The sequence below is a fragment of the Hippocampus zosterae genome, chromosome 17, assembly GCF_025434085.1.
Source record: "Hippocampus zosterae strain Florida chromosome 17, ASM2543408v3, whole genome shotgun sequence".
Classification (NCBI taxonomy): Eukaryota; Metazoa; Chordata; class Actinopteri; order Syngnathiformes; family Syngnathidae; genus Hippocampus; species Hippocampus zosterae.
In genome coordinates, this window is record NC_067467.1 from 4,492,902 (window position 1) to 4,516,899 (window position 23,998).

Sequence of the window (23,998 nt, forward strand, 5' to 3'; positions counted from 1 at the left end):
AAAAAAGGGTCTGCATGTCGTTAACTCCTCGTTTGATGGTATAGAATCTCCATGTCGGTCATAGCCTCTGACCTCTGGAGCTTATGAATAGACGGGCCGCTTCTTTGTAGAGTATGTAAATGGTTTCCCAGTGCTTTGATTGTTAATAAGCTCTCTTTAATGCATAAAAAGGAAGTCATCGCTTGGGTGAAGCAGACAGCTTGAAAAACGTCCACACATGCGTTTTTATGCATGAAAGTGCCATGTTGTGACAAAACATTAAAAAAAAATAATTGATGCGCATTTTAATGGCATAATTCTGTGTCCCCATTGATCCATTTAAAAATAAAAATCTCAAATGAAAAATGCTGTTGCTAAGCCAAAAAACCCCAAAACAAACCGACCCGAATGGATGTTTTTTCAACCGTTGAAATACATTTTCAGTTAAAACAGACTCATGCATCATGTTTTGACGAACAGCATACTGTATTAAAATATGTACAATACATTAGTTTATTTTAACAATGAGATCATTCAGGCTCATTTTTAAATTGGCATTATTCGTTCATTGAATTATTCATGAATTCATTCAAATCTCTGAAACGTGTATGCAATCATTTTTATTTTCCCCATCGCTCATCTTGTCCTTTTTTTTTACGATGAGCAATAAATATATTCACACAAGATTAAGAGGGATGCATGAGTAAAAAAAAAAAAGTTTTAATATAATGACCCCATTTTAGAAAACAATGGCTAAATGAATGCAGCTAGTTTTACAGGACTCTAGATGACGTCAACGGTGCGTGGGCCATTCTTCACCCTTCCCTGATATAAAATGTTAATGTTGGTTTCGGCTTCTGAAATTTGCGGCTTATTAACGGAGGCCCGCTCCTTTGTAGAGTATGTTAATCAATCGTTAATAAGTTCTTTAACGCATAAAAAGTAAGTCACTCGCTTGGCTCATCAAAGACAAATGATTCGCTCCAGGACCACGCTTCTCCACTTCAGCCACATACAGTTAACCCAAACGATGGAAAAAAAAAAGCTCTCGTAGCTCTGGTAATGCGGGCCGACGTTTGATTGTCAGCTGTTGCCTTAATTGCGGATTCAGCAGGCACGTTGGCTCTCATTTGCATATGTAAATCCATGAGAAGGCCAGCATGGCTGGCAACGGCAACCCCCCCCCACCCCCCACCCCTACCCTCCGTGGCAGAAAAGAGGAAGCGAGATAAATAAACAGATGGAAGTCAGAGTAGAATATTGCGATGGAAGGGGACATTTAAGAGGTGATGAGCGGTGAGCCAGGCTGAGCCAAAGGGACCCAAAGTGTGATACTCTCAACCGAGAGGGTCCCCCGCAAGGATGCTTCAAGAGGCCTTTGGGCCAGGAGTGGAATGAAAATTTAGAGTCTCTGTCATGCAGATTTAGGGGGAAGTATCATGAGATCCGATTTGAGGATTCTGAAACCAGATTGGAGCAGATTTAGCACTGTGGTTTGAGGAATTGGCCCCATGAAGCTTGCTTGAAGTATAAATGCATATATGCAATATATGCATAAGTGCATTAACAAGTGTTGAAGTGAATCTAAATCAGTTTTTTGAAGAAAAAAAAAGGGATTAAATGTGCTTTGCACTGTTCACACGTGCCCAGTAGACTGGATTGGATTTCTGCTTTGGACCATTGATTGACTTGATTGACTTGATGGCTTTTGAAGTCCTAAAGAGTGAGACCACTTCCGGTTGTTGACGCTCTGACTCAGTCAGACCCTTTTGTCATATTTTACTCCGCCAAGAGCAAAAAGTGAACAAACAGATGAGATTCAGCTCGTTGCCATTTGAGTTAATTGGAAAATGGGAGCGATTTCTCTTCCTGACCTACATTTTAGGTCAGTCGAGCCGTATTCCTTTCTGTCGTAATTCGCCACAAAGTCAAACCCGGGAAGTGCGTCCTGGTTCTTTGTCACGATGGGACAAAAGAGCACAATGCCAGCGGATGATGATGCGTGACACTGGTGAGATGTGGGGTGTTACTCTCGTGGTGCTTTAATGGTGCGAGCGGGCCCGGTAAAGGCTTCAAATCCACACTAAATGAGATGGCCTCCATCATGTTAGGAGACTTAATTAAAAAGTCGCTGTGCCATTTTAATGGCCGCAGCGGAGCTTGTTTTTGTGCGCTTTTTAAAAGCTCGGCTTCCCTAATGAGCGGTGGGATTGAAGAAAAATGCTAGGACCTGTGGCGCCGGGGTCGCCGCGTCCCGCCCGCGTCAGGAGAGGACGGATAACCGCGCCTGCGACCGCTCGTTTTATTGAAAGATGTTTACAGCGGCCGGGCGGAGATGAAGCGAAATGACAAATAAGAGCGTCCGCTTGCGGCCATGTTTTGCCCCCACGTGTCCTTGTCTCTGCCTGGACCGCTCGTATTTCACCAGCCAAGCACAACCTCGCCTTGAAAGACAAGACAGCCTCGGTCTGTCTGCCTCGCTACAGTTTGACATATGGACCACTTTGTTTGCCCGCTGTCAAATGTGCCGCGTTCTTTCTCATCAAGGAAACACATGCCGTATTTTCCGCACGAAAAAGGTGCACCTAAAAGTCTTCCATTTTCTGAAAAGCTCACCGCGGGCTTTAAAATCCGATGCGCCTTGCGTATAGTCATTACGGTAATATTTCGACCCCCAAAATGGCTCCTTGCTCGAGACATGCTGACAGCGCAGAGTTCAAATTTAATGCGATAGATTTACGGAGTAGAACACGTAAATATAGCAGCGGCAAGAGAGTTCAACGTTAACGAGTCAATGTTATAACTTGCTGGTGGTTAAGTGAACTGTGTCGCTGCTTTATTAAGTTGTACTGACATCTGATCGTTCAGTTGGTGTTTCCTTGAGCGTAACTCCATCTAGTGGATGCATTGTAGATTGCGTCTTATTATGCTGTGCGCCCAATGTATGAAACAAAATGACAAGATAGGGGATTCATTGAAGGTGCGGTGGTTCTGTTGAACAGCAGTGCCATTCCGGTGACATACGGTTTTGCATTTTCAGCTCTGCAGGCTAATAGCTGAGAAGTATCGACGCCGATAACCGCTTCCGTTTTGAAACGTATTCAAAATTGTTTCCTTTTAGTCTTTTTGAAAGGCCCTGTTAAACCCGTCAAAAGTGAATAAAAGAATCTTGTTTAAGGGTATATAGTTCACAAACATAAACGGCACATGTTAAACCTTGTAGGTATCCCATTCGTGTACTACTGCGCCATTGTGCACCGTTGTGTATATTTCAAACACTTTGAGTGTAATTAGACGGCAGTGAGAACCCTTGAGCTCAGACGCCAGCCTTTACTATGCAAATCTCCCCCGCCGGAATCGTGCTGGAGGCTGCGTCGGCTTCCCCAACTCAGTCAAAGTGGGTTCAAACTTTGACAGCGGGCCAAAGTCGGCGTCGCTTCCTTGTTGATTAAGATATATTCTTTTTCTTTTTCTCTGCCGCCAGCACACAGTAAAAAAAAAAAAGAAAAGAAAAATGCGCTCCTGGCAAGCTTATGTTACTTTGCACCTAACAAATTACTGGCTTGCTAAGAGAACATCTGCAGCCGTTGACTTTTGCAACATGATTAACTAGCCATAGTGTGTTCCAAAATGGGTGGGCCAGAAATGATGCAAAAAAAAAATGGTAGGTGTGGACAAGAGCAAGGCTTTTGCTAGCATGAATGGTTCGGTAGAATTGTGATTCTTGGGGGCGGGGTGCTTCCAATGATGTCATCCAAACGTTGAAAACAATTTCTTTACCCGGATCCTCACCAACATGTAAGTGACGACACTGGTTCCATTAACTACGTTTCTTCTTCTTCTCCTTGGCCTGCAGCTCGGCTCCCAGGGGAAATGTCGGTCTAAACTGGCAGGTCTGAAGTGATTATGTGAGAGCGGTCGGAAGAGAGCGATGCACTTTGGGTCCTGTGAGAGGCTTGAACGTTCTTTGTTGACAGTACAAATACGAAGTGAGAGGAGCAGGAGGAGAGGTAGGAAAGAGGAGGTGATCTAAACATGTACAATCAAAAAGGAAAACGTTGCATTTTTTTTCTTTATGGAAGCTTACTTCGTTGAGTAAATTAATGACAACCTTTGGCCACAATTTGTGATAATTCGCCCCCCCCCCCCAAAAAAAAACAAACTCATTCACATTCCGCCATCTTGGTGGCGCCTCGACTCCATAGTCCTTGGCCCGCTGAATGAGCTGAGCCGTCCTTTTATCGGCGCCTTGCAGACAAATCCACTCCACGTTCAGTCATCGCCACAGTAATCCATCAGAGAATTTATATTGTTGGGTTTTTTTCCCTTCTTTTTCTTTTTCTTCTTCTTCTTCTTCTTCTGAATGATGTGTTTCTCTTTTGCGCTCTGAAGGAGGCTCAATAACACGCGCGCATCAGACGGTGCGAATTAACAGCAAGCTGTCCCGCGTCCTTGTTGGAGTCCTCATGTGTCCTCCGTAAATGTCACAAGGAAAGCACTGATGGATTAAAAAAAAAGATACGATTAGCGAATAAGAAAATGTAAATAAATGCAGAACAAAACAATGAATGCCAAGTGCTTGAATTAAAAAAATAAAATATATGCCGCATTGACAAATACTACTTAAAAATGGTAAACAAGTAAAAAAAGTAGTACAAAAAAAAGTAAAGGATGATTACAGACTGAAGAAGTAAAATTGAGAACTAAATTAATTCAAATGAAAAATAATTAAATGGAAACATTTTTTACAACATTACTTTCAAAAATATCAAAACAACTGAAATTCAAAGAACCACAAATATTTTCAGCTCAAGGGTTTTGATCAGCTCCATGTACAGTACATTCATGCTTGCATTATACTGCCCCCAGGTGGTTAAGGCATGTATGTACATCAGAAGGAGCAACACAATGTTCATTGGACTGAAGCAAAAATTGCTTCAAATTGATGGACATTTAATCATGTTTTCGATGCATAATTTTATGAAGCATATTCTCAAGTGCTCCTTTTTTAAAATAAAAAAACATTTTTTCGGTTGTTTTTGTAAGGGAGAGGGGGGGTTGGAATGTAAGAATGAGTTTTCGGACAAACAAATTCAACTCGTATCTCAAAGCAGCATTGTTTAGTGTACTTTGCTCCGGTTGACTCGGTGATTATACCGACTAACAAATGTTCGCTGTCATGCCTTCAGTCACCACCTTCCCCGGCTGCACCCACTCACCCTTCACCCCTCCAGACACCCCCACCGCCATGGTGCAGCCAGTGTAGTAATTGAGTGTGAGCCTTGTGTAATCTACACTTGATAAGAACTCTAATTGAAGTGCAAATTCAATAGTCCCTCATCAGCCTTTCCAAGGGCTGCGGCTAATTAAAAACACCACCGCACCCAGGGCCGCGTCATTTGCCCGCTGCAGGTGACATGCTTGCACGCAGCGGGCGGCATTATAAACAATACAGAGCGAGTCACTTCAATTAAACATGGTTGCAATATTTTGCTTTAATATCATGAAACAGCCATGATGCGACAACCCAAAATTGGTCGCATTGTCACTGCAAAAGGCAGACGCTGCATCTTTTAAAACAAAAATATTGCTCCTGAATTGTGACTCTTTGTGCTTTGCTCTCTCGTCTAAAAACATTTAAAAAAAGGAACATAAAGTAACCAGAGCCCTCAAATCATAATACAATAATCCCAATAAAATAGAAAATAACAAATCAAGCAAATCAAACAAAAATGGACCATCTATAATAAAAAAGCCAAATGACCAAATATAAAGTTTAAAATACAAATTAAAATGAAAACTAAAATATTTTAAACATTCATGATACAACTATACGGTAAATTAAAATATTTAATTAAATTACATATTTAAAATTAATTTTGTCTTTCAATTAAAACACAACTTTGACGAACACCTGTGTGATTCCTTTCATGCATGTGCGCGATGTGTATTTGTCTACAAAATAAAATTCAATTCAGACAATCGGAAATATACATTCATTTAAACATGTATACATATTATTGAAATAAACACTAAAATGCAAGAATACGAAAAAAGCCGAACTTTGGAGATCAGCTCAGTCACGTGCAAGGCGGCAGTATTAATGTGAGTGCGCGCGTGGGAGGGTGAGTGGGACTTTGCAGCTTTCATTAAACTTTCTGTGTTTGCTCTCTGGGTAGAGCCGCACATGCTTATTTATTTCTTGATAACTGCATTGGAGTGATGAGCCAAGCATGGAACGGCTTCCCAAACGTCCCGGCGCTTGTCGACCGTGGCCAAATGAAGACAATATGAGGCAATACGTGCGTTTAATGGGAGGAAAAAAATGTCCATCTCGTGAATATTGTTGTGCGCACAGATGAAAGGCGGCGCGGATGAAAACAATCCAGGTGTCACAACAAGCTTCTTCCTTTCTTCAACTGCCAGATTTCCTCCTCTGCCTTTTTTTCCTTTTTTCTCCTCCCCCCGTTCGCCTTAAATGAAAGATCCCACAAGGGCAACTTTTGGATGAACATCACAGTCAAGGCTCGCTTCATCCCCCAAGTGTTTTTGTTCTCGTCGGATGATCTCGATCTTCAAAAGGGGGGCGCGGAGGAGGTGGGGTGGAAATCACATTAGCCTTCTTCTCCGGTGGAATTTGCCAAGACAGCCGACATGGGCAGCGTCCCACATGCGGCGACTTGATGCCGACTCACATCTGCCGCACAAATAAACAAACAAACCTGCCTTCTCCTCGCAGCCCAATTAAGATGCTGGCACCGCATTTAAAAAAAAAAAAAAATAAATAAAGCACACCTCTTCTTCTTCGACACTTAATGATGATGGTTTCATTCCAAGACCCACTGTTTTTCTTACGCCTCCTGCAGGTGGTACTGTGCCTTGTGTTGTCTTGTTGAGCTCATGGGAGAACCGCAGCAGTGGTTCTCAAAACTTTGACACTATCTTTACAAGTAACACCAGATTGACCTCCGTTAAAATAATAGCACACTAACACTTCAATGTTAAATACAACTGAACTAAATTTGGGCAGGCATTGTTTTACCTATCACAAAAGGGAGCCCTCAGAGCTACTCATAGTACTGGACTGAGTTTATCTTATGGCTAGCATCACTGCCAACCAAATAAAAAAAAAACAAACTAGCTAACAAAATAAATACATGAATAAATACTAATTGTTATATTTCTTCTCAAAAATAATTAGTCAGCTTTTAGAAGCGGCAGGACTTCCAAAAACATGCCACATTGAACCCATCATGAGAATGACCACATCTGTATATTTTTTTGTGGCAGGATATGAAAGTAGTACAGTACTGTAGTAGTTTTTTCCCTCTCTCTTTTTCTCTGAAAATTGTTTTATCACTTTGCTGTAAGACTATGCAAGACATCTGTAGTTGGGGTGGAAGGTATGGGGTGGGTTTCCTTGTGGCAAATTATAATTGCCCATTCATGTGTAATCTCACCTAATTAGAAAGAGGCAGACGTTCCACAGCCGCGTTGGAATTTCCTTGTACCCTTGCATGAATATTTTACTGAAATTGTATCTGCCATTTATTCTCAAAGTGCTCCTCCTGTCTCTTGTCTACCAGAGTTAACATTTTTCCCTTCACAACAAATCAGCTTTTCCAAGTGTGAGAACTGTGAAAAACATACCACATCCTCAAAACACATCATCCTGAAAATACAAAATCCCCCCCGCCCCCTTAAAAAAAATCATATCGGCACTCAACGTAAAATGACAAAAATTGAGTTTTCCCACTCTAGTTGTCACTCGATTTAAGTTTTAAGAATGCTACTGATGGTGCTATTGCTCACTTTGCTCTTCTGGCCATCGACTTTAATTTGCAAGAAAGCGGCGGGAGCTCAAATGCAAATCAGCAAGTGACATTTATGGCCATGCGCGCACACACACACACACACGCAGCAAACAAAGGTTGATGGAGTTAATTCCAGAGAACAATGGTGTGATTGGAACCAACAGCTGTGCGCTCATCTCCTCGTGGAAGTGACCGTCAGGCAAACAATCTCACTCTCAAGCCGATTACCTGTGAAATAATACGCAACAAGTACAATGTTAATTCGGTAGAACAAAGACACTGCCAAGACCCAAGAATCCCTGTCTTTTAATTGAAAATTAGTCATGCTGCGTGCTGGTCTTCCCTTCCAGTCCTGTAGCGTTATCGTGAAAATTACAGTGGGTCTGAACTCCGAGCAACTGTGATGTCATTTTCAGTCGACAGCAAGAAGTGAAATGGCCGCCCCCCTGAGATGGATAAAAATGGGTGGATTTTGCTGCTTTATTCATATTCCGCAATTGCAATTGGTCAGATTACCGTGCTTGGACAAATGGGGGCATATAGAGCATATCATTCATTTGAGTGATTAATATCTTTTTGTCTGTTTTCTCAAGGAATTAGTTGTAGGTGGGGTTCATTCGTAGAGATGGGTTATCCAAAAGCGATACATTTTGACATTTTTGGTGATGTGGCCGCTGTATATGCTACATGCAAGGATCCATGAAAATTAAATTGACAGGGTTTTTTTTTCATTTTAACAATTTTAACATGACTTCCGCTTCAAATCGTAAATTGGCGGGGGATTTGTACAGAAGGTGGGACTCACGTTAGTGGTATAGCGGGCTAGCAACTAGCATGATACTGCTCCGCTAGCTCAAACCTTTCTTTGGAAATGTTATAAAAGTTAAGTCAGTCCTTCTGTATGTACGTTCTCACTAGTGAATACTGGCCACCACCTTATCCTTTCCTTCACGATGCTTTTAAACGGCTCGCATTTGGATGACACATCGTAGCCAGTTACTTTGCCTCTTGTTAGCAATAGATCGTTTGCTTACATCAGGCGTAAGAGTGGAGGCAGGCGGCCCATTAAGCGACACGACACTCGGGACAATTTATCCGCTTGTTAAAAAAAAACAGCATCTCTCTATGCATGTGGAAATTGTAATCTTGTGAAATAACCCCCATTTTTAATACAGACCTGTAATCCAATTTTTTTCCTGAAACTATAATGGACTACAATTAAATTTTTTGGGATTTTGAATATGTAACGCCGGTACTGTATTCTGTTATTCCCCTAGCTTGCTTGCCTACCTACCTAGCTAGCTAGCTGCTTAGCTAACTACCTAGCTCACTGCTTAGCTACTTAACAAGCTAAACAAGCCCATCTAACAACTGTCCTATTAGCTACCTACACTTACCAACCACCTGCTATCTGACCAACCAGTTTCAAACACAACCTCTCCCTGCACACCACATTCACTAGCCTGTGATAAATCTCAAGCGAAATACTTCTTAAATTGATGACTTTAATAAAAAAAGTGATGAGGAAACCAACCTTTCGTAACCTTTCGACTCTTGGTTGTGTGGATGTGAGAGGAGCACCTGCACTTAAGAAGAAGGGAGCAGATGTTGAAAACAGTAATTAGACTGATGGCCTTTTCTTCTGCCGCCTCTTGGCAACTGCAGAAAGACTCAACCTTTTCTTTGGCAAAGTGGCTGTGTGTGTGTGCGTCTGTCTGTGTGTGTTGAAGCATTTACATCGAAGCGTTTACACAGACGTCATTGCATAAATCAAACTTAAACTTGGAGGCTGATGAAGGACGAGCCAAGCCGGGCGCATTCGTCTCGCTCCTGTAGGTTAAATTATCCGGAGCAATGTTTTTTACACACAAGCGCCCGCGTGCCCACATGGTCCCCAGTCTTCATTTACTACACGATGCGGCCATTTGCTTTATTTACGGGAGGAGGCTTCACGGTGAAGCCGCCGGGGAATAGGAGACGATCCAATGGAAGTGGAGCGAGCTAATAGAATGTGACAGGCGGCGAGTCGTGGAGGCCACTCAGGCATCGTAAAGCTGTCGCCAGTCGAACCTCCAAATTTGTGGCAATAACCTGCTGACTTTTTCCCCGCCGCTCGTGAGCTCCAGTCCTGTCGACCGGGCACAAGGGTCACCGTTGCAAATAAACCGATACAGTGAAAGAAAGGGCTAACCGTGGGTCAGCGTGGGGCACAAGTCTCACAAGAGCTCAAACAAAAGCATGTCAGCTATTAAAACGCTCGGGAGGGAATTTAGGACAGAGAGGGGTGTAAGTAAACATTTATTTATTAAGTAGTTCAGAAAATGGATGGATGGATGGTGAATATTGATAAATGAAGGGGAAAAAATGTGCTTGAGTAAGTAGAAGTGCTATTTTTCTCTTCCAGGGCAAAAGGGCAGGGGATTGAGCACCAGGATGGGTCAACCAACCAACCTAGTGACCTACTGACCTACCAACCAATCGACCAACTTCTCAAACTGGATGGCAAGGTAACGGTCCCATTCCAAAAGGAAATAACAAAGTGGATAAACGCGGCTTATTTCTGTCACGATCAACCAGACAGCCCACTCAGCAAACTTAACAACTGACCAGCCCAGCTACTCACTTCCCAATCACGTTAGCGCTAAAATGTCGTCGTTGTTTCTGTATTGAATAGCACTTGCCGCTTTGCCTTTCAGTGGCTTTAAATGTCTTGATAAGAGTTGACATGGGGGAGAAAAAAATATGTACTGTTATAGGTTGTCTGATGTTCCCCCAATTTCCCTGCATGAGCCAACCAAATGCAGCTATATATGTGTGTGTGTGTGGGTGTGTGTCTGTGTGTGTGACTAAAAGAGTTCTGTCGCGTTCTGGGAACCAATAATGCTCGAGGAGGCGCAATCACAGATGAAAGTGAGTCTTTTAAGAGCACAAGTAATCTGGAAGGGGAGCCGAGGCGCGTTCAGAGTTTGGACCAGTGCCCTCAACTGCCAGGCCGAATGCGAGTTCAATGTGAGCCCAAAGGTCACGCACAATTGGATTGATATGAATCTGCCATTTAAGCGGGGGGGGGGGGGGGGGCAGATAGTGGCCGGCCATCTTAATGGCGGGATTATCGAGTGGAGCGCTGTCATGGTGGGGTGATATGGTCTTGATTTGGCATTTGAGAGGGATGTCATTCATCAGCGAAATGTGAGGGGCTTTTGGACTCACCTCATACATTTTGGGAACAGAAAATGAAACCATGGAGTCTTCAGGTTTTAATTACAAAGAAGTGGCGTCCGTGCACCTGATTCCCCTTTAAAAAGTGACAGATTTGACTGCAGCAGATTTCCACTAAGCGTATAACGAGCTGACATATTTTTGGTATTTTTAACATATTTTATTATAACATATTTTCTGTTCTTAGTGCATGATGAAATGGTACATTCCAGAGTTTATACTTTAAACCCCACCCCCAACCCCAAAAAGCAAATGCGCCTTTTTGCGAACTGATTATATTTGCATGAGAACTCCGCCAAGACTGAGCCGCGATCAAAGACACAAGCTGGAATGAGTTGCCACATTTGTAGTGTTAGTCACTGAGTCACAGGTCCAAAATTTCTCCAAGATGTTGAGAATGAATGATCGGCTTCTGCTGTCTGCGCTATTCGTGTCAAATTTCAACATACTTCTCTGCTCTGCACCTTTTTTTTTTTTTTGTCGATCTGCAAATTTATTTTTTTATTTTTTTTTCTTCCTCGGCCCATGTAAAATGGCGACATATTGTTTTGGATAATCCTGATTGACCGACAATTAAGCGACTAGACAATACGGCTCAGAAGAGGCTTAGTAACGCGCATCACAGCGGCTCCTCTGACTGGACGGCAAAATGCGGAGCTTTGTGTTCTCTGGCTCGCCCCTGACGAAATGTAAAATTCGCAAGTGAGGACTGCTCCATTCCCCCGTATTCCAATCAGAAAACAACTTTTCCTGAGAGATGAGGGGTGAGGGGGACGCGGGGTAGGGGGGAGGGGGGGACAGGCAGAGGACAATGAAGGTGCGCCTGCAAAATCGATAGTTCATACGCTTGTGAAATTGAAGTTTTGTACCAAAGCGAGCGTCCAAGTTGGAACATGAAATGGTTTTGGCGTTGGGCCTGTGAACAGCGGCATATTGATTCCCCTGAGCGCTCCCTGCTTCGGTTTCCTCTGGACAATCTTTGACCTTTGAAAGCACCACACGCACACACACACACACACACACACACACACACACACGGCCACTGGTGGGACGGCTTGTGGCATCCGCCTGCATTGTTTTGCATGCTCAGATGCCCTTAATATTCTTCAATCATGTCATATGACTCCAAATTATCCTGGAGTGGGCTCAGATGCAACCTCAAACTCTAACGTGCGCACATTTCATCTCCCATGCTCTCCCAAATGTTTTTTCATTACCTCAACTGCCTTGGTACCTCCGTAAATATCCTCAAATGACCTGAAATGTTTGTCTTAAATGTCTACAAAAGCTTCCGAACGTCCCTCGCATCCCCAAATATTATTGTCCACAAGTGTCCCCGCATTTATTGCAATATACCGCTTTGGTAGGCCCTATGTGAAAGGCACAGGCAAATGCTGATAAGCTATTTTGCCGAAAATCAGCGTGAAAGGGGGTTGCTGTTTGGCATTCATGGTAACCAGGCTTTGAAATTCCATCACGGCTTCACAGGGGAGCAGTACAACCCCGCCCACCCCCGCCCACCATCTCTCGTCCCACTGATCTCTGCTTTCCTCCCTCAGCTCTTATTTTGTTTTGGTTTTTTTTTTCTCCCTGGCACAATAAGCAACACAAGCATCCCCCGCTCGAGTTTTAATGGCGCGTATGAATATCCATGAGGCGGCTGACATCACTGTTCTGCGGGTGAGAGGAGACATTAGAAGACCGAGGGGACGCAACGCTAATAATGACATAAATAAACGCCTCCCTCAAGTAGACGCCTCCAATTTCCTACTTTTTCAGCTTCTCGGTATCCCCGTTCAAATTTCACACCAGTGCCGTCCCGTCTCTGTTAAAGTCCACATACTGCAGTTGAAGTTGGGGGGGAAAAAGCTAACGAGGCGACCCCAAATTCCCTCACCTACTCAAAAGTTCCCACATATCCTTAATTGTCCAAAGGTCCCTCAACTCCAGAACGAAAAGTGAAAAAGCCAGGTGACAAAGTGGCTTTGGTATCCCCCAAATGTCCTCAATCGCCCTCAAATGTCACCAAATATGTCCATAGATGTCCCCATTTGGCGTCTACACCTTTCGCATTGACCAGTAAAACGTTCAAAAGCAGTAAAAAAAGGACGGTGTCCTCAAATGTCAGCAATTCTCTTCGCCGTTCCCATCGGTCCCCGTTCTGTATAATCACACAGCGGCGCGGCAACCTCCAATGTCCCTGCATGTCCTCAAATGTCCACACCTAGTCCACACATGTCTCCACATACCCTCAATTGAACCCAAATGTCCAAAGTCTGTTTCACAACGACAACCGGAGCAAGTAAATAAGCCCGAGACCTTCACAATGCAGACAGCACATCCAATTCGCATTCTATGGAAAGCTTGAAATAAATAATTTACATTTACATGAAGTTATTACAGCAGCCTCTTCGGGGTAGAAATATGCTTATTTTTTTATTTATACGTTTTTTTTTTTTTACTCTACACGGATGGACAAATGTGATGTCTCCCAGCCAACCAGGAAAAGAAATCGAATTCTATTAGCGCACGCGTATAATTCGGGTTCATGTTAACAAAACCCTTTGAGATGACACACCAGACGTGATGCACTTTTTTATTAATGCGTTTAAAAAAAATCTGTTTGTTTCCCTTGCAGCTAATTATCAGTGCTTATGTTATATGTCAAGATTCCAGCTCGAAGTTTAACTTTAATTGCACTGACAACATAAAACATTACGCGCGTGTGTGTTTGTGTGTGTGGTGGTTTATACAGCATAGTGTTTATTTTGTTGTTATTTGTATGAGTGTACATAGAAGGAGGCATTTTTTTCCCAATATTTTCCTGTTTGGCAAGACACAGTTAGCCTTGGAGTGTGCGCGAGTGAGCGTGTGTAAAAGACGGTCGTTATAGCACCGAGGCGCTTTGTTAAAAACCCCTTTGGTCTGCGAGGTCACGGCCCTGAATATTATTATTTTTATTTTTAACCTTTTGTGAGGGTTCTCACTTCAATGCGTGCACACACTTTTAAAGTTGATTGGGGGGGGGGGACTTTCTTGCACTTTTCTGCCATTTTGAATGAAGCTGTTATTCTTCCTTCGGGTGAGACGTTCCGAGAAGCAGTGATATCCAAACCAGGTTTGAATCCAGATTCGGTAGCAATGTAAATGCAGCATTGGAAAAAATTAGTTGAGATATTTCTATGTGTCAAACGGCATCGGAATGAGTCAGGGCTCAACTTTGCCGCCGCTATGCTTTTTTTTTTCAATGCAGGCAACTGCCAGAATGTACTTAACGTCTGTATTTTCACTCCTTTATGTCCAAATAATTGGTGCATGTGCACCCTACTGTAGATCTACTCTATTCGTCTCGAGACAATGTGCTGGAATGAGGAGAGCTCGTCGTAATCTACCTTGGCCTTGGCACTTCTTGGCACTCATTGAAGAAGATTGATGGCTCTCCAGGCACAATGGTTGCAGGAGACAAAGATGGAGGCCGAGGGAGGATTTACAAGAAGGAAGGCGCGGAAAAAGAGCAATAGAGTGTCAGTGAATGATCGTCGTAAAAGATGGGGAAATTAGAGAGTAAATGTCACCGTGTGGAGGAGCCGAAGTGATTGCTTCCTCCGCTTTTCGCTGGCGCGGACAACTTGGCGTTTCGCCTGAGATGGAGGCGAGATTATAAGAAATGTCAGTTGTTTGTCATCAGCACGCAAATAATTCAGAATCACGTTTGGACATTTAATCTGGTACGCCGTCGGAATGGTTTTGTGGAGTAAATAAACCGCCAGCGCAGGGCTTTTCCGTCGTCAAACATTCAGCTGGAAATTGACTTAGTTTTTTTTTGCGGGGGGAAGGGGGGGGGGGAACTCAGCTCTCAAAGTCTGTTACACTTAACGACTTGAAATTTGGTGAGCAAGTTTAAGGTTCATTTTGACCTTTTCCACTGGTAGAGATTTTGTCTGACTACCTATCGACTGGCTCCCAAACTTGTACTTCATGAACAATTGGAGGATGCTAATTCGCGAGTTTTGCGGTGAAGCTTGATGACTTGCCATGAAACATGAAATACCAATATTAACTCAGGTAATGAGTTTTTGAAAATTCAGCCTTTGATGCCAGTTTAATTCACCACCATGACATTTGGTAGGGATGCCTATCTTCGAGGGTCAACTCCCCCCCCCTCCCACCCCCTCAAAAAAAAAATCAAAAAGCAATGCCTAATAAGACAGTGGAACTCTGTCACATTAGTTAATGGATTTGCCATTGTCGTCACATTTTAGCCATTTCTGGGAGTCCATGTGTGTGTGCGTGCGTGTGTGTGTGTGTGAGCTTAATGTGCTGCATTAAAGGCCCGCAGAGATCTCGCCATAAAGCTGTCTGCCCGAGCAGACCCGCGGCGACGATCGAAGCGTCAAAATCATTTAAGCCCAATTCCCTTTCACGTCGGAGCTGCTTCCAAATAAGTGCCAAACGCACTAAACCAAACGGTCCTGCAGCTTTGCATTTGGCCCAATGTCTCCAAAATGCTCATATTAAAACGCATAAAGTAGTCATTTATTTTAAAAGCGGGCCATAACGGTCAAAATGGAGATCTACGCAGTGTGTTTGTGTGGTAAACACACACACACACACACACTTTGTATTCCCAACCAGTGCTCCTCTCTGAGAGTGAATAAATGTCATTTCTAAACGTACCCGTGTTTACACGCACATGCCAAAGAAATGTCAATCAGATGCCAGAAATGTCAAAAAGCTAGCCAGTCAGGCTATGCTGTGTGCGCGTGCGTGCGTGCGTGCGTGTGTGAGAAAGAGTGATAGAAGCCTCGTCAATACCTGCATTAAATATGCGATTGGCACTGGTTTTGCATTTAGACGCGCAACAAGCTGCTACGTGACCCAAAGAAAGTATCATCTATTAAATGAGTCTTGAAAGTCAATTGTGACCTAGTAACTAGTGTGACATGTTCACGTTACCGTGACAAGTGTTTTGTTCAAATAGCTACGCAACAATTATTTTTTTTTCTGTTCTCATGAGCAGTGGTACATTGAGATGTAAGTTTAATTTCTTATGTGATCATGACACTAACTCAACACGGGTGCTTATCAAATCCTCATTCCCCCATTGAAATCAATGGAGTTGCCATTAATCTGTTCCAACCTCTGCAGGAAAATACGACAAAACTTTTTGGAATGTTTTTTTTCCTTTATTTTTTTAAATAAGGAAAATAGAACTATAAACCTATTGTGATACCATCATTAAAGAGAATCTAAACAATGATGATTATTATTATTATGTTATTATTATGTTGTTATTGATATTTAAAGAACTGCGACTTCTGCTGGTGTGCGTGACTTGGCCACCGGGGGCAGTAATATGCCAATCAAGCCTTTGAATGTTGTTGTGTTTCTATGCGTTGACACCCTGTTTGTGTTCAAATATTCATTCTTTAAAGTGTGGAAAATAACGGAATGCTCGTTTGTCTGTATGTGCCCCGTAATTGTCTGGATGGGCCCTGCCTCATGTCAGCTGGGCAGGTTCCAGCGCACCCGTGACCCGAGTCAGGTTAAGCGATGTAGAAAACGAATGGATGAAAAAGCAGCACCGGTCACGCTCCATGTCCAAAACAGTTCTTTCCCCTCGCCAAACAGATGCAAAGTTGCCGTCTGGTCTGCCCACACTCGCTCTCAACTCGCCAAGAAGCCTCGGCGGCGGACGCAGGGGAAAGATCGGACGCAGAGTCCAGCTGGTCCGACGGCGGAGTCAGCCAGCGGAACAGATGTGCGAGGGACTTTGATGTAGGTAAGGCTTCTTCTGGGCGTAGTCAGTCGTCGCACATTTTAATGAAGGCTCCGGAGCAGGTGAGGAAGTTACGCACATAGAGTACATGCTGAGAGTTGACGAAAACCCTAACGCGGAATTAAAATACAGCCCAAAACTCCTACCAACAGCCGAGAAAAATGTTTGACCGAGATCTGAACTGAACCGATTAAAGACAAAGATCAATGTGGATGCAACTGTTGGGCAGAGTTGGGATGAGCAGTTGAAAGCTATCATGACACGGTGTAGACATCAATCAAAAACGAGATGCAGTATGACAGGAATCGCGGTTGCTCCGGTTTGTTTTGCAACGGAACACACACTCTCTCTGCCGGCGATGAAGTTGAGAAAGTGTCGAAAGACACACTCAAATGATGTTTGAAGTGAGAAGAAGAGTGAAGGTGACAGATGATGTCGGGGCAACCCGCGGCAGGATCACGACCAAAGTGACAGCAAACCAGTTTTTTTCCCGCCGCCTTTTCAACTGTCACTTAAGTGCAAGCGTCCCCATCAACAACGCATTTTTTTGTGGGAGAACAGATGTGTGTTTTGCCAGATGAGGTGAAACACCCCCCCCCCCCAACAATCGTATCTCTCTACCCTATCTATCTCATCTATGTATCTATCTCGAGACGTAATCGATCTCTCCTTGAACCTTTCTGTGCATCCTGACATGACGCACAGAGGCTCCGTTTTCAGACTTTCCATTGACAGGAGAAAATTCTCTCAAAATGGCGAACCATCTGTTCAATTCTGGGCAATTCCGCGTCGATGTGTGAAACTGGTGGCGCGGGCTCCTTCTAACTTTCCAGGGGGCGCGACTGAGGAATTGAACCCAAAATGGCTGACTTCCTGTTTCAATTTATAAGGTTGTGATAGACACGTCCATTCAATTCTGTGTGTCGGTCTGCGAAAGTGGCGCCTGGGTGCTTATTTTGTCCAATTTCCTATGGGATGCTCATGTGGAAATTGGCCCCAAATGGTCCCATCGATGAAAAAGGCAGATTATTATATTACAGTACACCAAATTCTAAGTTTATCGGTAGTACCAGAGACTGATTTCTTTGTACGTGACTTTCCTTTATTCTCACGGTAGATTAAAATCGGGCTCCAATCTTTAATAACTTGAACAGGATGCATGACTTGATTCCTAGGTAAAGGCCACATGTCCATATCGGGCAGAGCTGGAGGCGACCAAGGCGAGCCAGGAATTGTTTTTAGACCGCACTCGGCGCAACATCGTCGTTTGTAATTAAAATGCAAATTGAACAACCTTATTTTGAATCTCGGGAGGGTGTGGGGGGGGGGGGGGGCTTTCATCTACGTCGCCTGTCTGGCCAAATCGATTTTCAAACCACACGCTGAAATCAATTTGAAAATTTACACTCCGTCCACACAAATAGAAAAGGTGGCGTACAAGAGAGTCGAAACCTTCTGACGAGTTTGAAGAGCTCACAGCATTTACTCTGCCTCAAAGCAATTATTGACACTTGGAAAAAAACACACACACACAATCTGACAATGTCCAACTGTTACAACTTGATCCTTGTAGAGCAAGCAAACAAACTTTAAGCTTCAATTTACTAACAGTGTGCGTGTGTGTGTGTCCTTCAGCATGACATTGTCGTGCAACACATCTTCCAGCTCAATTATCTCCATCCAGCGGATTTCAAACACGTTGAGCAGGGGGGGGAGCATGGCGCTCGCTAATTAGCCCGCCGTCGCGACAACAAAGTCTCCCTTTAGCTCCCCCCTTGACGCCTCGCCTCGTGCGAACGTGTGTGTGCGTGTGAGCGTGTGAGTGTGTGTGTGCAGGTGTCAGTCAGCACCTTCGGTTGTCAACAGGTTGGTGCAAAACAGAGCGTTTTATAAGTGCTTGCGTTAAGGAGGGACTTGTTTTTTTGTTTTTTTTTTAGAACTACATGAAGATCAGTTTCAAAATAACGTCAAATTATAACAGGAAAATGTTTCGAGTGCCAATGCCCGAGTTTGAACGAGAGGCCATCGATTATGTTCGAAACGGCCTTCTATTGGCTAGACAGGTTGATTATAGCAAGACGTACAAAAAAGTCTCAAGGGTCCGTGCCTGAAATTGAACAATAAGGAGCCATTTTGTTTCTTAAAAGATAATTTTGCATGAAGTCCCCTAGACGTGCTCCCCCCCTGAAACCAGTTTTTCTCTATCAGCAAAAAAAAATTGGCGAGCAGGTCGATCAAAACAGGACTAATGACAATCTTTCGAGGACAGAACATTTCGAAAGTCGGATAATTCTGACATTCTGTGCAAATTCCCTGGACAATTAGGGGGGGAAAAAGTCCCCACATTCTCGATAAACATGAAATTGGGGTGCAGGTGTCTCACGTGAGGAAGCACCAAAACATCTGAAGCATCAAACTAAACAGGAAGTGTGGCATTTTTGTCGCAACTTTAGTTGCTGCCTGTGGAAAGCTTGAGAAAAAAATCAGCCCCTGGACTTATTTGACCAACGGACATGAAATTGGGTTATCGTAACAGCACCCATGAAAAAGTCTCAAGGACTTTTTTCACAAAAAAAAGAACAGCAAGTCCAACAATTGGGTTATGTAATAGTGCCTTTCGAAAGACACCGCTTGAATGGACTTCAAAATAATCAGTTGCGCAAAAAAAAACCAAAACTCAAGGACCCTTGCTCGAAATTGAATAGGAAGTCATCCATTTTAGTCGAACGCAGCCAGTTTGGGCCAAATTCCAGAGCTCCGACGAGGGAATTTCATCCGTCGCAAATGGGGAGAGCGGACAGATGGCCGACACTCGCTTGCAAATTTGGGCAATCGTTTTAAAAGTCCTTCCACGCTCTAAATCTGACAGCGCCTTGCGGGAGTACAAGGAGCGCTGTGGCTGCACACCGCCGCCTTTGCTTGGCCGTTGCTCTTTTCAGCAGCGGGAGGAAAGGGGGAGAAGAAGAAGATTTGCCATGGAGGAACTCGCCACGCTAATAAGTTCGCTTCTCTCCACTGGTTGCATTCCTGTACGACAAGGGCGGGTCCCGTGTGTGCCCCCGACGTCACTCCGCTTCCCAATTACCACCTTGCGTTCGCGCACGCGCGCTCACGCACACTTACCTCAGTGGGAGCGTTTAAAATGGTCCCCATTAAATTGCTAAAAGCTTCTTTTTCCACTCACCTTTTCCATATTTTCGAACAATTTATACACGCTGGGCCGCAAATGAGGCGTCTCGCTGGGAAAAGTGTCAAAAAGCGGGGCAAAAAAAAAAAAAAACAGCGAAACAACCCAAGAGACATAGTACGGTTTATGGTGCTGAAGTACTAATGATTCACTGCGCGAGAATAGTCGGTAGTTATGCGTAGTTAAAAAAAGCGAAAGTAAATTCCCTGGGTGTTTAGTATCCTTCTGTGGTGGGGGGGTGGGGGGTGGGGGGGTGTCTTTTGGAGAACACTTTTTAATTTTATACATTGCTTGCAAATGGAGAATATGAAAACCTCATTTCTTATTCTTTTGAGTTATGTGTGAAGGAGTTTTAGGGCCAGACTGAAAAAGAAAAACATTTTAGTCGTAGTCTCGCGTAGTTGAAATTGGACATTTTGTCATATATTTCAAGAAAAAAAAACAAGTATATTTAAGAATTGTTTTTTCCCCCAACAGATTTTTAAAAAATGTTGCATATACTGGTGAATTTTTGTTGTATTTTTGAGAAAAAAAATAAGAAAAATTAAGAAAATAAGGCATCTTTTTAAAGGGGAACTCAACCCCCAATTTTTCTTGACAATAACATGTTCTCTGCAGCCGCACTCGTCTTCACGCGGCATTCTGATGAATATTACGTTTCAAGAAGAAAAAAAGAATTGCGATCATTTTTGAAAAAAAGGATTTCAGACGTGAACAAAAAGGTCATATTTTTAAGAAAATATGTTGAGAGCTTTGGAAATAAAAGCCAGAGAGTTGAGAGAAAATAAACAATTCAGGCAATTGAGACAATGTGTATTGACAAGCAAAACTGTTTAAAAATATATTTTTAAGAACATTGGATATTATCAAGTTAAAAAAAGTTGAATGTTTTTGGGGCGAGACAAAAAAAAATCATTTTGGTGGAAAAAAAGTCAGATACTTTCAAGACAAAAATGTAGATATATTCAACAAAAAAGTAAAACGAGAGAAAAAGAAAAAAATCACAAGAAAATTTGAGCATTTTTTTATCTAAAAGGCGCACTATTCATAACGGGAAATCGCTAAGAACACCCGTGTGTTATCCTGGCAAGCCTTTCTGCTTTCTGTTAAGGTCATGCATGTTCTGCAGTGTCGGCGAGGTCATCAGATGGCTTCTTCTGCTTATGTCTCAGAGCAGGAAATGCCAGACTGATAAAACTGCACTATAAACACACACACACACACGGGCACGCGGCGGCAGTGACATTAAGCGTCGCCGCAGTGAATCTGGGAGCATCGGGGGCTCAAGTGACCCCCGACGTGCCTCCTTCCTATAACTCATCCGCTCGTCTTCCTCGCCGGTGGCATTATCAAACCGGAGGCTTCTCCCCGCCGCCTCTTTTGCCATTTTCGAGGGGGCTCGCTTTGGCGCGCGCACACCTTTTGTCTAATTGGCCGTGGTAATCACTCCTTAACCCTTTAAAGGGCAGGCAGTGAGAAACGCTTTGTCGCATCATTTCTTTACAACACGTGAATAGCCTTTTTTTCGGGGGGTGGGGGGGGGGGGGGTGATCGGATGGACATTTTTGAAATGGCATGGACAGAAAAGTCTCAAGGAACTAAATCTCTCAATTGAACAAAAAAAACAAAAAGTCGGCCATTTTAATTCAGAGAGGCCATTTTGGGGCAAATTATCTCAGTGGGGCACATTGAAAGGTCGAGTAAATAAGCCCGCGGCGTAGGTACCACGGATCTAACGGGGGATTGGGATAGACATGTCTAACATGACAGGATAAACAAAAATGTCTCAAGGACCCATGCCTACAATTGGAGGCGGAGTCTGCCATTTTGCTTTGAAACAGCCATTTTAGGTGAAACCTCTCAGTTATGCACCCGGCAAATGAAGGAGAAAAAAATCTGTTGCACTAATTGAAACAAAACTGGATAGACGTGTCTATCATGACACGACATAAAAAAAAAGTCTCATCTTGAATCGGAAGCCCCCCATTTTGCAGTTTGAAGAAGCTGTTTGAGGTGATTGCACCCCATCTGGCGCTCTTTGATTATGATCACGCGAATACATACATCGTAGAGTGCGGCGATTAAATTGATGTGTTGAGCCTCAAAGGGATTGTCCCCACAATGATAAAAAATCCCAAATAAAATAAACAGACCTTGCCGCCGGAGCCAACGAGTCAGCTTTGTGTCTTTAAACTGGCTTGATGCGCTACGATGTAACCTGTCGGCATCGTGCCTGTTACGGGTCTCCCGGCAAAAGAGCTGAAATGTCAATATTGCGCCCGCGGGAGGGCATAATTAAGGAGTAAGGATTTAAAAGCCTTGTCGCATATGGACCGGCAGCTGTTGCATCTGCCGCTGCAAGTCGGCGTGTAGGAGAATGCTAACGGCTCAACGTGAAAATGCCAGCTGACGCCCCAGCAAGGGGAGGTATTGCATTTAAAGCAAGGCCACATTAAATCCACAAAATGCTTTTGCCTTGGCTCTTTGGTGACAATGTAAATTTCAAGGTTCATATTGAAAAACAGCCATCTGTGAAATATCCCAAAAACTTTGTGGTGAGGAGGAGCAGGAAGGTTCAGTATCAACAAGTCTCGATGTGATTGGGTGAAAAAGATTGGTTGTCTAATTTGCTGAACATTTAAAGGTCACATAGCTACAAAATAATCAAAACGTGTGAATATCTTGCCAAGTGCAACAGTCGTCGCTTAGCTTTATCTTTCACAGCTCCTTTATTTATTTTGGTGCGATGCTATTAGCGTGACGCGTACACACACCTACAGACGCGCTCCCTTCCGCCGCACACATCTCGAGCGCCACCCTGAATCCCCGGCGCTTGGTCATTGTGCTGGTGAACATGAAAGTATCTTCTCCGGAATGGAAAGTGACTGCAGTCGATGACATCATTCACTTTGGGGTCACTTCCCGTAAGGGCGCGGCGTTGCTGTAATCAACCCGAGCTAATTCCCAGAGCGTTCTGCTCTTTCTCTTCGCGTCCATCATGACTGATGTGAAGTGGCGTCAATTAAGTGGATCAGCCAGGTGTGATGTGTCGGGGGGGGGGGGGGGGTAGGAGGGGGCGCTTTCTGAAAGATACCCTTTTATTTTCGCTCTCATTTTTTTTTCTGCGCGTGAGGAATCGCGTAGCACAGGCGTCAACCTTGCAGACTTAATGACGAGGTGCTTGTCAACAGCGTTGCGGCAAATTAGCGGCAACTGGAGGGTCAGGAAAGAACGCATACGAACATGATCGGCCCATTAAATGATGCTTATGAGCTGTAAAGGTGCGTGATGTGTGTTAATTTGTGAGTGCTGTGTTTTTCAAACTTTATTGAACTAAATCGCATACAGTGTATGTTTCATTGGGAAAAATGTCAAGGCGCACGAACGGCAAATGAGGATGGGACTTTAAAACAAAATCCCTGGGAAAAGAAAACTTTTTTTTTGCTTCATTTGTGTGTTGACATCCGTGTGCTGTTCATTGTGTCATTTGGCCAAGCAGCACCAACACTGGCGGCGTGATGCTTTCTCCAAAATGGGGGTCAGACTCGCTAATCCTCAAGTGCAGCACTCTTGTCCGCTTTTAATGGAACCTTCACAACCTGGCCACATTTAACATTGTTCAAAGAAAAACCGGAGGGAAAGTGCGACAGGTTTGTTTTGATTTATCTACGCGTTTGCCATCTCGGGTGTAAACCTCGGTGACGTCGCCTCAGCGTGTTGTCGAGCTGTCATGGTTCAAGGTGACCCGGAAGTTGACGTTGTTGCGCCTTGTGCCTCGTGAATGTTTGTGTGTTGTGACTACAGATGGGCACTTTAGTCTAGCGTGTGTGTGTGTGTGTGTGTGTGTGTGTCTTCTATAAATGAGAAAAAAAAATGCTTCGACAACAGTTTCAGTAATTGTGTATTTCCAATCCAATTCAATGCCCAAAATTGAACATGAAGTCAGCCATTTTGATTTGAAGTAACCCAATTTGTTTAATTTCCGCTCACATTTGTGCTTAAATTTTTCATCTAACCTCA

The 23,998-nt window shown here is 43.6% G+C and overlaps 1 protein-coding gene across 4 annotated transcripts in view; it reads left to right on the plus strand.

The window, feature by feature from the left end:
• The window catches only part of LOC127590068 (uncharacterized), a 164,151-nt gene that overhangs the window by 1,119 nt on the left and 139,034 nt on the right, over positions 1–23,998 (plus strand). For all 4 annotated transcript variants that reach the window (XR_007959542.1, XR_007959541.1, XM_052049494.1 and 1 more), the window contains exons 2-3: positions 10,198–10,300; positions 16,644–16,794. Coding sequence is in view for 2 of the 4 variants with exons in the window: in XM_052049494.1 (XP_051905454.1) it covers positions 10,198–10,300; positions 16,644–16,794 (254 nt within the window). In the remaining 2 variants the exon portion in view is untranslated. The remainder of the gene's footprint in view (positions 1–10,197; positions 10,301–16,643; positions 16,795–23,998) is intronic.